At 36.2% G+C, this 14,560-nt stretch overlaps 1 protein-coding gene across 2 annotated transcripts in view; it reads left to right on the top strand.

Annotated features, from left to right (window-relative positions):
* necab2 (N-terminal EF-hand calcium binding protein 2) overlaps positions 1-14,560 on the top strand; it is a 103,652-nt gene that overhangs the window by 79,845 nt on the left and 9,247 nt on the right. For both annotated transcript variants that reach the window (XM_028027883.1, XM_028027877.1), the window contains one exon: positions 12,421-12,533. In XM_028027883.1, coding sequence (XP_027883684.1) covers positions 12,421-12,533 — 113 coding nt within the window. The remainder of the gene's footprint in view (positions 1-12,420; positions 12,534-14,560) is intronic.

Below are 14,560 nucleotides of genomic sequence, written 5' to 3'. Positions count from 1 at the left end.
ACAGTAGAGTTCCCATTGACCTCCAAAGTTTCCTATCGTGTACTAAAAATACCTTTGTAAAAGTTTCTAATAGTTTTAAATGAAACTTATGTGGAATCCTGGATCATCGTCTGTGTGATCAACCAACTCAGTAGAAGCATAAACGGCAAGCATTTGTCCATAATTCACAGCATGAACACCAAACAGTATATCAGCTGAATCACCTTGTGTGATAAAATGAAATCTGAGTATGGCTTGTTTGGAAGAGCTGCCTGTAGAAAAACATCTTCTCTTTTAGATTAATATAGCAGGAGAAAGTTTCATCCTAATAAATCACAAAATGCTTGCATCAGCAGTGTGTTGGGCCCCTCAAGCATGTTCACAAGTACACTCGTTTTAAGGTATAGATGACATATCATGTTAGTCTCTTCCGTGAGAAGAAAACCACTATAAAGATGTGAAAACTATACCTAATTAAACACTGTGGTATGAAACAAACTGTAGCAGTGTATAAAAAAGCCATTGTCTGTTTTATCTGTTGAACATTTTCTCCTTTCAGTATGACAAGGCCATTATGACATTGTTTTTTAGATCTTTTCAGGCAGTTTTATCTTTTTCCCTGGTTTCTTGATATGGAAAGATATCTTCGAAGGACACAAAGTAGTTTGTGCAAATTGTAAAATTGTCTAGGGTTTCTCCTTTCAATTTTTTTTTCAGTTAATTACACCTTAAAATTCTAGGATTTTACACAAAATTAAAAATGATCTGGTCTTTAGATGATTCTGAAATGATTTAAATCAAACCTGACCAGGTGCTGCTGATTAAATATCAAGAAAGACACAAAATCCACCCCAACAAAATAAACATGTGAATAGAAAATCACTATGGAATAGCTAGAATTTGGCTAATAAACTCAAGCTGTCTTCCTTGTCTAATGCATGAAGTGCAAGACAGTCATCATGTCCTGAGATGAAACAGCTGCTCACAATTCCATGCGATTTGAAGAAAATTCTAACATTAGTGATTTCATAACTGACTAAATGCTTTCTTAGTACAGGTGCATTAGGTAACCTGCCTATTTAGATCAAATGATTGATGTAGAGTTCAAAATGAGAAATTTTTTAAAAATCACTTACAATTCCTGTGAACATAGCTTTTTAGCACTCTTGGTCAGAGTAATGGCTACTTCACTTACATTTCCTCTTTAAAACGGTCCGTCTACGGGTTTTCACTAATCTTAATTTCAGTGCAGAATTAAAAGGTCTTGAAAGTGTTGCACACAGCTTTCTAATGCCTGCAGATGAGCTCTAGTGATGCAGTTGATTTAAGCTGCTCTCCATAAGAGCGCATCTATGGTAACTACATTTGTGTGAAGGGGGCACGTCACACTCATTTCTGCTTTCAAATCATTTTACTCTTAGCATCTTAACATCAGGTTCCACTTTTCCGTTCTCATGAAGCAGCACATGATGGTTCAGTTATATTTAGACTGCCAAACTGAACTCAAAAGACCCTCGACTTGTGAACAACTTACTGATTCGATTCCTGAAGCAGAGTTTTTCTTAAGACCCTTTAATAATCTAAAATATGAGATTAACTGTAAAGATTTAGATAAAAAAAGAATCTGGTATTTTTACAACTCAGAGGTGTGTTTCTCAAAAATACTTTGGTATGTGCAGGAGTTCTTGGTTGATTCATTGACTGGACATTTCTCAGGTCTCACGATTGAAATACTAGCCTGCATCTTTACCAGTCAACCTCTTTGCTTGGCAAGTGATATCAGGTATTTGTGCTAATTTGCTACATCAAACATGATCCTGTAGATTACAACCAACCATCTCTACTTCAATCTTATCTGAGATCTTGTTTCGTTTGAATGCGGCAGTGAAGGCCAAAGTCATCCTGCCTGTCTTTGTTGAATAGCACATAGTTTTATCTCTAAAACAACCAAACAAAAGTTTAATATTTTTGTCTTGTGAGCTCTTATCATGCTAACTGAGGTGTATTAAGACTAGCATGAATCTCCTTTGATTTTCTTCCTTTTTTATGGTTGGTGTATCAGTGGCAATTTCTCAGCACAGTGCATTTCACAGTCTGACCTTTGGGTGAATTTGCTGGGACGTCCAGTCCTGGAATAATCTTAGTGTGCAATAGACCTGATAGATTTTATTTAGTGATGAGTGAGTTATTCCTCTACTGTCTTGGCTTAGGCCAAACACAACCGTTGAATAATTTTTCAGCCCACAACTTTAACATGTGATGATATGAAATTGTTACTTTTACAAACACTTAAATAATTTCAAACTTTGTAAAGACTAGATCGTTTTTATTATGTCTTTATGAGTAAAATCTGAAAATAAGAGGATGAGGGTTCTTATTAATGGTTCTTATTAACTGATTAATGGTACCAGTAAATGAGATAATTTCATCTACTGAATAGCACTTATGAAGGGGAAAAACGGGAAATTAAAGATATTCCAAAACTAATCTCACTAAGAGACATCTTGAATTTTTAAATTATTATTTCTTTACTCAGAAATGAACTTTTGAACATATTAAATGTGCATCGGGGGTCTTTGTACCTGTAGTAACCCTAAACAAACATGGCAGACTGTCATGTGTGACAGGTCTCTGGGCTACAGGGTTTTATTAGATCTTGATCTTCTTACTGTCTACAGCCTTGATGTATTAAAGATGGCACTTGTTCTCTAAATAGCCCCTATTCCCTGGTGGCTGTTTGGAGTCTTGGCACTGGAGATTTTCTCTGTAAATTCAATAACAGCCCCCACATGCATTAATCAATCACAGCCCACACTCCATCTCACCGTAAATCTCCTCTTCCCCCCTCTTTTCCCTCTTCCCTGCTTTTGGCTCTGCTGCAATACAATTTAGTCCGCTCAGCCCACAAACCTGACAGCTCGCTCACTGTATCTGTTGGTGTGTGTATGAGTGTGTATGTGGCTGGTCCGTTCCATCTTTCACCTCCATATATTCTGACGTAGCCTTTATTGCCTACCTTTCTCTATTAAACTGGCTTCATTGACTATTTTGTTATCAGACTGACTACTTAGCTGTCTGAAAGGCTGTGCTGTTTTCCAGTTAAAGCCACTCTTCATCTCTTTTCCCTGCATCAAGAACCCATTTTATGATGCATATTTAATTATGAGTGATTACCATGACTATGGAATAGCTAGAATTTGTTAAACACGGAGCCAACCCGTGTCACATTACACAGCTTCTGAGAATAAAAGTTAGTTTGGTAAAAGCAGCAGAAGGTCATGGTAAAAATCTGCAAAAATAACCAAATAAATTAATCAAGGAGTGGGGGATGGTTCCACACAAACGCCTTTGCTGTTCAGATTTATTTCTCATCTCGTTCATGCAGTCATGGACCAGCTATGATCAGGGCAAAATCATAACCTGGGTTTTAGTGACTAGCTTTGTCCTTTGTCCTTTTTTGATATAAAAAAAACAACACTAGTTCCCAAAAATTGCACAGTAAAATAGAAAATGTTGAATAATCCAATGAGTCTGTATTTCAGCTCCATCATCCAGGTCTTAGGGTCAGTATGTGGCACAGACAACATAAAGCAGGACGTAAGGGTGAGGGATATTTTCATAGACCAGTAGGGGGCAACTAGCAGCTGAGCATTGTCTGAACACTACAGAGTATTGTTTCTGACTATGTCTCTCTCTTTCTGACCACATGGTACATAAAAGCCCAACATAAAGTTTGAGCTTTTATGTCTCAAAGCTCAACTCACCTCAAACTGGCTTCTTGAACATGACAATGAGATTACACCAGTGACCTCCACAGTGGCCTCTGGTGACGTTCACATAATGAATGGCTGATTCATATTGTAGATCTTTGGCCAACAAATGTGAAGCAACTGTTTGAATGTTATCATGTCAATGTGGCCCAAAATCTTAGCAATAGCTCTGATACCTGAATCTACGCCATGAAGAGACGAGAAAGTTGCAGATCCTTGAAATGTCGTAAAACAAGAGCAGTAAAATTCAGAAGCTTCAAGGCTGCAGGAAGATAGTTAAGAGGGCTAAAGATGATCCAAATATGCACTAGAATACCTATTTTGGGGTTGGTGGTTGTAATTTAAAATATTTTTCTGCCCTGAACTATTTAGTAAATATCCAGATCTGGTATTTATTTTCTAGTAATAAATGTTTAAATAGTTTTTCTTAATAGGTTTACAAGTTTAAAATGATCCTATTTGTTTATCCAAATAGGACCGAGCTATTTGTTTATCCAGCTCGTCAGTATGTGACCTGTCAGGCTAGTTACTAATGATTAGTCATGCAGTGTGACGGTTTCTAAAGCTCAGCCTGGAATTTCATTTTTAGAATTAAAACTGTCTTTGTTGTTTTATTTGTATACCTTTTAGCTGAATGTCATTGCTATAGCAACAAAAAAAAGATAATATTTGCAATTCTGGGTTCAAGTAGTTGTTTTTAAATGATCGAACTATTTCCTTTCATATCCTGTGATAGAGTGGCAAGCCAGTTATGAGGATGCTGGGAGGTTCTTGGCATGTCTGTGCATTTTGGTATATAACCAATTAGAAAATGTTCCATCAACTAATATGAATGTGAAAGAGTTTAAATTATTTGTAAATCACATATTTGTTCATTTCAACCTTTGTAATTCTATCATGTTACAGGTCAGCCACTCCTTCATGTGAACTTCTGTCACTTATTGTTAGTCACTTATTATTTATTTGCTCCTTCTGCATTCAGCAGGGCAGTGTGAGCTTTACTGCAGTGGTCCATCCATTACTTAAACACAAGGAGAGTTGCAAATTACTCCTCATTTAAATAAATGAGGGATTCTTCAGCCCAGAGCAAAAATGAAGAGACAGCAGAGGAGGGGGAGTGAGCTGGGGGAAGAATAACAAGTTGAAACGACAAGGGACAAAAGAAGAGAGAATGAGTGGGTGAAAAAAAACAAGGGACAGAAGCAGAGACGAGAAAGTTGCAGATCCTTGAGATGTCGTAAAACAAGAGCAGCAAAATTCAGAAGCTTCAAGGCTGCAGGAAGAAAAAACGCTGAACATTGAAGGGGGGCAGGGGGATGAGTACTGAGTGATGAGGCTGAGAGAAAGACCTGGATATGAGTAGCGGGTATTTCCCAGTTCCCATGGTAACGTACTTCCTTCCAGTGCTCTAATTTCCGCCCTCAGAAGGGTAATGTTCCACATTACGACTTTCTAAACACATAAATACATGATCACATACATAAACATCGAAACATAGACTCTGTCCTTGATTGTTGCTGATAGGTTTGCATATTTTACTGTATAACAACTTGAAGAGGCTTAAATACATCCATGGGGAAAACAAACACAACTTTTTGACTCTAAGCCTTCCTTGTTTTTACTGAAGACTGAAGACATTTTTGTCCCAATTAAATAATAATAAAAAAGGTATGAAAACTTTCACTTAAAATTACATTTTTAAGATTACTTATTTGCAAGAGCTTAGATATAAAACATGTCATAAAAGAAGAACACATTATTGGGCCTGTCATAGCAATGCAGAGAAGAGCATTGAAATGAGCTAAAAATTGTTCAGGGGCTCAAAGATCCTTGAGTGAGCAGAGAGCAGAGCTGCTGGTTAGAATGACAGAGATGGTGGAGTTTTAGAACTACAATAATGGCTGAAGGTTTGAACTACAGAGATGGCAGAACACTGTTAGTACAGAAGAGGGCTGAGCAGAATTTTACAGTGACGCCACCTTGACAGGACATTTAATACAGGCAAGATGTTAGAAGAGCAAAGGAAGTAAGTACCATATGACTCATGAAACTTGTTGCTCCTAAACTTAGCATTGTTGCTCATTTTTAGCATTAGAATCCCTAATTTGGGTCAAACCGAAGGGCACAATTTGGCAGGCCTCATTTAAATTAATTCAGAAATGTTCTAGTATTACTTGTTATTAAATTGGTATAAGAAATTAGCTTTTTTTTTTTTTCTTCTGGTAACGAACTGCCACAAACTATAAATCAGATTTTTACTTTTGTGATGAATGTCTGTTTTATAATATATTCACCACCAATGACAAAAAAAACATTTTCACTTTCATGCCAATTTCACCAAATGTACAATTCTTATTAAGTAATAAGTAGTATTTCAAAAGAGCAGGAGAAATCTTATGTTTTTTGAACAATCTCAATATTTGTTGTCAATCTGTTGCTAAGAGATGAGTGCCTTTTCTGGTAACAAAGTGCTATTAAGTAAACATCTGATTTTTACTTTTGCAAAATTTACCAACTGTAGATTTCTTGTGTCTAAGCGGATAAGCAGTATTTCTAATGAGCTTGTATTTTATAAACAATAACATTAATTATTAATATGGTGTTAAGAGATGTTGCACGTTTTCATAATATGCTGGTGACAAAAAAGTTGTTTTCTGGATTTAAAAGGATTTTCTTACATGTTAGGATGATACACTGAAGAATAATTGGCACAATACATTTTAAAGAGTTTTTTGCAGTTAAAGTACATTTTCAGTGTTGATACTCCTCCTTTTTGCCATACTGAAACTTTTAAACTAAACCCTGACTGATGGTGACCCATTTTGGTCTTGTTAGAATTCAGTTTTTTGTCTTCTCTATGTCTTTGTCTGTCTTGCAGAATTTGTCCTTGTTTGTATTGAACAGATTTGGCTTTTTGCTGCCCCTTTTTGTCTTCACCTCACTGTGTATGCCATATGCATTCTCACCCGCTCATGGCCAGTGTTGAGCAAGTTTTACACCTCTGGCAACATGACGTATTAGCATCCTCTTAAGTAGGAGAGAGTCATGGTGCTTTGTGGGTCTCCTCGGACTCTTTTCCTCTGTAACCGAATTTCTCAATTTGAAGTTTATGAAGCTGCAGAGCAGTCTTCTTTCACCTGTTATATTTTTAGTATTTTTATGGTTATGGTGTTAGAGTGCAGCATGGTGGGATTGAAGGTGAGGTCTGGGAGCTTTCGGGGTGCATAGTGGATGTGATTATGTATAGATGCACAGAATCATACTAGAGTTAAAGTGTTTATGCTTGGTGCCTTGGTTGTGTCATGCCTGGAATGAATCAATAAAATGAAATGAATGAACGAGTCGCAATGTCCTACTTTTGTGTTACAGGTTCTCCCTATTTTTTATCACTTTGCAATTTTATACTTTGTCATAATGCCTACATGCTTCTCTTTGGAAGCAACCTTTGCTAACACAAGAAGACAACCGATTCATAACTATCTACCCCTCTTTCATAGGAAGCAGATTTCTAATTCGGTTGGTAGAGATTTGTAGAGACTTGTCTCTTTCACAGCTAGTAAAGCCCTTTGCAATGATTTCAAATACATTTGATCACACTGCACACTTATCTTTAATGTAAACTGTCAAAACAAAAGCTGAAAACACAGTTTGCACCCATGACTCTTTAAATGTTTTTTGTGTTTATTCTGTAAATTCTACATATTATCTTAAAAATAGACGATTATAAGAACCCATCTATGCCTATGGACAACAGTAGAATAGTATGTGCCTTCTGATAAGCTTGTTTTGCCGTTTAATGCAAAAAGTCCAGTTTGTAATTTATTGTAAACAGAGAGAGCTGAAAAGCTCTTTGTGCAGAGTTGCTTTTAATTAATCATGAATGTGTGAATAATTGAACAAGTCAATTAGTTGGTGAGTGGTCCGCTGTGTCAATAATTGTCAGAGTTATTTTGTTTTAGATGGTTTCATCACACCAAAGCCGCAAATCCGGACTTATTGATTCTACGTAAGAACTAGTCACATTTATTGTGGCATACTTTAAATTTTATTGGAGAAGAATTTCCATTTCTGAGAAATAACACTTTTGATTGCATGAGTATTATAACTATTTTGTATTGGTTGACAACACACTGTACATCTTGTGAAGTTTGTTTGTATAGCACAAATCAACAACAAGACAGTTCAAAGTGCTTTACATCATAAAAACAGGTTTTTAATGTATTTTGGCGCTAAGCCGTTCAGGGAAATATAAATTAACAAAATTATTTTAAAACTGACATCCATGTTGAGACTTTTTTTGGTAAAACACAGCTTGAGGTCAAATTGGAGAAATTTGACAAAAAAAGTATAGTAAACAGAGATGAAAATATAAATCAATTCATCAATTGTGCCATTTTTTAATTTAATGAACCAAAATGTGCTTAGAAAATTGTTTCAATACCTACATATTGATACCACAGCTTAGTCCTCTTAAGTAAAGCACAGATTGATCTTTTATAGAAACGTGAATTCCTGCTGCTTCCATTCACAACTACTATATTTCACAAAACCTCAGCATGAGTCACTAGTAGGGAAACCTTTGTTGGCTGAGATGCAAGTTTAAAAAAGAATCTTTTTTGTTCAAGCATTCATCTACCTTTATAATAAATTTACAGCTAGTACTAATGTAAAATTTTGACAGTTTCAAAAGTTTACAATGAAAATGACAAAGTGAAATGTCTGCTTTTTGTCAAGCCAAAGCCTGTTTGATGCAATTGCACCATTTAAAAGCAGACAAACAAAAAGACTAAGCAAACATGAAATTAGTCTCTTAATTAAGATACTTCAATACAAATTAATTTAACCGTTGAAGGTAATGACTTTTACCGCACATATTTAGGAACCAAACTGGAAGGTCCTGGTTGACATTTTCATTTAAAGGATAAGAAATTAAGAAACATTGATTTGTGGTTGCAGAATGACTGAAAATTACAGGAGGTACTAACCAATGCTATAGTACGTTTCCCTATATCAGCTCATTTTAAATTCTTCTTTAGTGAATAAAAGAAACAAATGGATTATTTGAATTCTTTGTGGCAGGAGTCTAACATCTGCTAACCGTGTTTTCATGGATGATTGTCCTGCTGCACTCAAGTTAGTTTCAGCCAGATGTTCTCTTCCGGGATTTTTTGGCACACAGCAAAATTCACAGTTCCATTTAAGTCTTCCAGATCCTGAAACAGCAAAACAGCCCCAGACCATCACACTACTGCCACCATGTTTTGCTGTTGGTATGATGATCTCTTCCTGAAATGTGGTGTTACTTTTACACCAGATGTAACGGGACACACAACTTCCAAAGAGTTCAACTTTTATCTTACCCATCCACAGAATGTTTTCCCAAAATTCTTGGGAAAACATTCTTGTTCTGGAAAAAAGGAGACAGACTTTTATGTTCTTTTGCTCAGTTGTGGGTTTTGCCTCAGAGCTTTGCCTTGCAGACAATTTTTGCCCAGTCTCTTTTTTATGGTGGATTCATGACCTCTGACCTAAACTGAGGCAAGTGAGGCCTGTAATTCTTTGGCAACTCCCGGTCCATCCTGGAGTTTTGCACGACTGAATCCTTAAACTCTGCCATGAGAATTTAAGGATTTCTCAAATATGCATCAATAATCAAGGCAATCTTATAGGTGTGTTATTGTTGAGGGAATAATATTATAACATGATGTAAAGCTAAAAAAGTTGGTCATAAATAATACTGCAGAAGCTCACAAACTGCACAACAATTCTGAATAATGGTCAATGTGAGCCATTCCTGATAAGTTATTGTTAATCACAAGTAATATGCAAGTATTGTAATTTTTTGTCATTTTTAGTTTATGACCAGGCTCAGGAAACCAAGCTAAAGAGAGGAAGTCTCTAGATTTACTACCTCTGCAGGGCCAGCAGAGTGTGTGGGGAGCCGGTGTGATTGCAGTGATATGGTTTAGGGTGGCAGCATGGTTAATGGAGTGGTAGTGATTAGATTAACAGAGACTGCCGGGCGTTGCAGTGTTTCTAATTGAGTTGGTGGGATGTCCATGTTTGTTTTCCTCTGTTTGTTTGTGTCTTTAGGTATTGTCCGCAGTAGTTGGGCTATAATTCTTCTCTGTTTTATCGCTGCTATGGGTACTTCATGCTTACAAGTCCATGGAATCATTGCCTCATAAACTACATGCACACACAACAGCTGCCTTTACCATGTGAGAGCCTCGTGTTCATTCATGCAGCTCAATGTTGCAGCACTAGCACTGCTTCATGACAGCAATTTAAGTTAATGGCAGATGATAAAAAGCAAGGCAAGAGATAAACAGTCATTACATGCTGGTAAAGCAAAGTGTTTGATGATCACCAACACAGGTGCATGCACTTGTGTTGGATTCTCATAGCATGCATGCATATAACAGTTGCCTACTGTGATGTTTTACTATCCCAATAACTGCAATAACACTCCAGAAACAATTAGAGAGATTAAAAACAGAATGGCTGCCCCATGGGCTCAGCCTCCAAAATAAAACAGGGTTTTTCCTCTTTGGAAGAGATGCAGTAGAGAGGATGAACCGGTAAAAGACAAAAGGTTGATGTAAGTTTTAAGAAGAAAAATAAACAGAGTTAGCCTCTAAGAGGAGTTCAAGTTAAACATTTTGTGGTTAATTACAAATGTCGGAGAAATGGAGATGAATGCTTTGTAAATTGCATGAAATTTTAATTTCTTTTTAAATTTGTCAATACTTTGTTTAAACTTTTATTGTTTTCAAAATGACCATTAAATGGTGATTTTGATGCAGAGTTGCACAATATAACAAATCACAATTTTCAGTATCGGTGTGTCCAATGTTGCATTTAGTATGAAATTCTTGGATGCAATATTTTGTTGGAGTGTCATGCTTTTACACTCCTCACATTGAAAATACATTTTTCACCAGCTGAATAAGTTTTATTGCCCTTTTTGCATACATCTGATTTAAAATGGTAATGGCTGAGAGACTAAAGGCCCTGGAGATTGATGATGACACAGTTTAATTGTAAAGAAAGAAAAGTAACAGGAAATTTTGTTTAAATCATAAACTATATAGTTGTCACGATTTTCAGCAATAGCACGGCAATTACACATTTTCTGATATTGTACATTCCTTCTGTTTTATGAAATTTCACAAATCCCACGTTTATTTACCTGTTTTTTATTATTTTTGCTTCAGTCCCAGAAAATGTATTGGATTATTTTCACATTTAGACAATTTATCAACAGTCCTTGATATTTTCCAATAGGTTACATTTAAATGTATTCAGATGATACTAACTTATATGTGAGCTTTAAATTTTGTGCTTAAGCAAATACATTACCTTAATATATTTTTACATATGTCAATTATAGCATCCACTTTTATTTATGCAAATAGAAACTATATCATTAAATGAAACTATAAAAGGTTTAAATTATAGTTGAAGGTTGGTGCATTGGGTCATGACTCTTTTCTCTCCGGCCTGCATAGTCACCGTTTTTCCATGTGTGCAACCAAAAGCATCTTATTAACAAAGTGTTCGAAATCAAAACTGGGTTACAGTTCCAGGCCAAGAATGAGTTTATATTCATTTACTAGGGATGTTCCCTATTGATCAGATTCCAAGTGTTTCATCTGGGTTCTGATCAACCCTTGCTGGAGGAAGATTTTATTGACCTGAAGCAGCTGAAATTTAAATGCAGATTACTGTTTTCTCATACAGTAAGAAAGCATTTGATACTGCTGCTACCACTATCAAATGTGTGTCTGTGTTGTCCCCTCAGATTCAAAATGATAGCTGGCATTGAAAGGTTGTCTTATGGTTATAAATAATACATGATAAAATAATGACCCACCTCTCTGTCTGTTGTGCACGTAAACCTTCGTTTGTGTGTGTGCAGGAGTGTTTTAGTGTTTCAGTAAGACTCTGCTGGAGTTATCTGGGTTAGAGAGGATTCATTTTTAATTTATCTGGAGCGATGCAATAGAACAACAGCCCATAAAGACAGGAAGTGATTATTGTAATCAATTACCGAGAAAGAGATTTTTGTTTTTGCTTGGAGATTTAAAGCACACAAATTATAAACCAGCTTTCAGGATTTATCGTTAATTTGAAAGGATTGCATATTAATCTGGCACTTTGTTGTTGACTGCTCGAAGCCCCAGTTGCGACACATTAATAAACTGCTTACTTTCTCACAGACATAAACACACATGTAAATGATTAAGTCGTAGCTTCTACGGAAATGCCTTTTAACAGAAACTTCTCTTGTCTTTGTGAGACCTTCAAGGAACAACAGTCATGTCACCATTTCTCATAACCTTACTCTTGAATTGATGCTGAGGAGAAGGGATAAAATATGCGCCATTTAATGTTGAAGGCTTTCTGATAAAGTTTTTTTTTTTTCCTTCAATACTAAACCGAGTCACTGAAGGCAAACCTTTTCCAATATTATGGCTCCTTCTGAGACATGCTTGACCACAAAGTTTTCATTAAAGTACTGTAACTACAATGCAAAAAAACTAAAAGACAAGAGAAGCAAGGAAAACATTGAGTATTGAAAATGATTTCCATAGAGTAAGGGTACCTGCTTTGTGATGAAGGTTTATTGGCTTATTGAACTGACTTCCTTGTTTGCTGTGTCTTGCAGTCTTTGCTGCTGATTCGCCAGGAGATGGTGGTGTCCCAGAAGAAGCTCGGAGAGTTCTGCGAGGCTCTGAAGCAATACCTGAAGAATGTCTCTGCTCAGAGAGACTGCTTTCAGTAAGTCTCATTAATGCTCTACATTTACAACTGCTGAGCTGCACAGAGCACAACTGTAACCCCATTTAAATTATTAATGTGCTCCATTTTAGGAGTCAAAACCTCACAATATTTCTCACTTTATATATAAACGCCTCACACGTCTCCTCCACTGGTGTCTGGCTGTCCCTGTATTAGTAGTAGTTTGTGTTCCTGCATGTACACCAAATATTAGGTGTGCTTTCAGTGCTTTAGATCAACGAAAGAATGCAAATAATGAAACAGCTTTTATATGGTCTGATATAGAGATGCTGTAACTATTGGAAACCTCCTGCATCTCCCACTCAGACTCAGCTACTGTGAAACACTAATATCCAGAGAGATTTCCCCAAATCCCAGACTTAATATTCTCCATGTATTGTCCAGAGTCTTGTTCAGTTTTTGCCCTTGGCAAAACGTAAAGGTTCTGGTTCTGGTTCTGCTGCACAATTTTTTATGTTACCTATTTGGCCACCATTTACTGAAGTAAAAGGTAAAGTCTCAGCAGGAGGAACAGAGGGAAAGGTATCTTGATGGCTACATAGAACACCAAAAGGTTAAATGAACAGGGAAAAGCCCAATTCATTCTTGGAAATGTATTATGCTCCCACCATCCTTCTTTAAAACACAGTTTCTTGTTGTACTGTACAGAAGAAGAAAGTGACAGGTTGGTTTTAAGATGGTTTATGTGTTTTAATTTAAATCTGAAGAAAGGGTTTTCCCCATAAGGCAAGTCCCTAACTGGTTCAAGGGAGCACACAACTGGATCTGTTTGTTTAGTCATATTTTAATAATAAGGAAGATCCTAAAACAATATATTTTTAAAGAATACCAAGTAGAAAATTGTGCCATACATGGGAGCCTCAACAAGGATAAAGATGGAACTTAAGGAGGCTCCATAAGTGTAACGACATGACAACAAAAAAAGCTTTTGAGTTAAAAAGATGACCTTAATGGAGAAAACTGTTTTGTACTTCTTGGTAGGGATGGATAATTTCTGTACCAATTAAAGTTGTGATGAAATTCTTTTTTATTGTTGTTAGAATTAAGAATTTTTGCAACAATGACAAACGAAACATGATTTTCTTCTTTTATATAAGAAATCTATCTCTAGCATATCCATTATTGTGGCATTTAGTTAATGAAAAATAAGTTTTGGCATCCATAACTGACCTAAAGAAGGTGAAATTTGGTCTGAATTAACTTCAGGAGAAAAGTTGTGTTGTTTTAGTCCATGTAAACTTTTGGATCTCTCTCTCAGCTCTGTGAAGTTTAAAATTAGGAATACATAAAGGTTTTACACTTAGAAAAAGACACTGTAAATGTTGCTCAGAGTGTGAGAGGTTTCCTGAATAATCCTTGTTCATATGGGTATTAATGTCATAATTAGGTACTTAAATTAGTGTTACATAGGGTTGCTTTAGTTCTAAATATGGGGGAGTAAGTGAAGGGTTTCACTGTTTCGTTTGGTGCTTTCAGGCTTGTGCTCTGTTCTAACAGAAAAAAATGCCTTTCTCAGTTGGAAAAAAAACACTGTTCACTCCTGCAGGAACTCACAGGGTTGACTGCTTGTCAGGTGTCAATATATTAACACTGTCAGGCACAAAACAACAAATCTCAATCTGCAGTTGGCCCATTTTTTTGTTCCAGCAGCTTTAGGTAGAGGATTTGCTAAGAGGATTTCTTAGTGGAGGAATGTTATTACTTGTAAATATGTTTTTCTATCCTACTTTTTTATATTTCATGAAGTGTTTTACAAAAGGTTGTTTTCTCTTTGCTTTCCCAACTCATTATCTTTTAATGTGCATGTGTAATTACATGCAGAACACTTTATTAAACCCTCAAGCAGAGCTTAAAATGCACAGCTTATTCTTATGAGACCATGTTGCAGTTCACTTATTGCCCTCTACAGTCTCATGGAAGAACTGCATGCACACGCTACCTAAATGGGTTTACTTACTAGTTTTTTCAGCATATACTGTAGATCCGATGTTGAACCGGTAGTAATA

The sequence above is a fragment of the Xiphophorus couchianus genome, chromosome 2, assembly GCF_001444195.1.
Source record: "Xiphophorus couchianus chromosome 2, X_couchianus-1.0, whole genome shotgun sequence".
In the NCBI taxonomy this organism is placed as follows: domain Eukaryota; kingdom Metazoa; phylum Chordata; class Actinopteri; order Cyprinodontiformes; family Poeciliidae; genus Xiphophorus; species Xiphophorus couchianus.
This window is presented reverse-complemented; position numbering and strand designations above follow the sequence as displayed.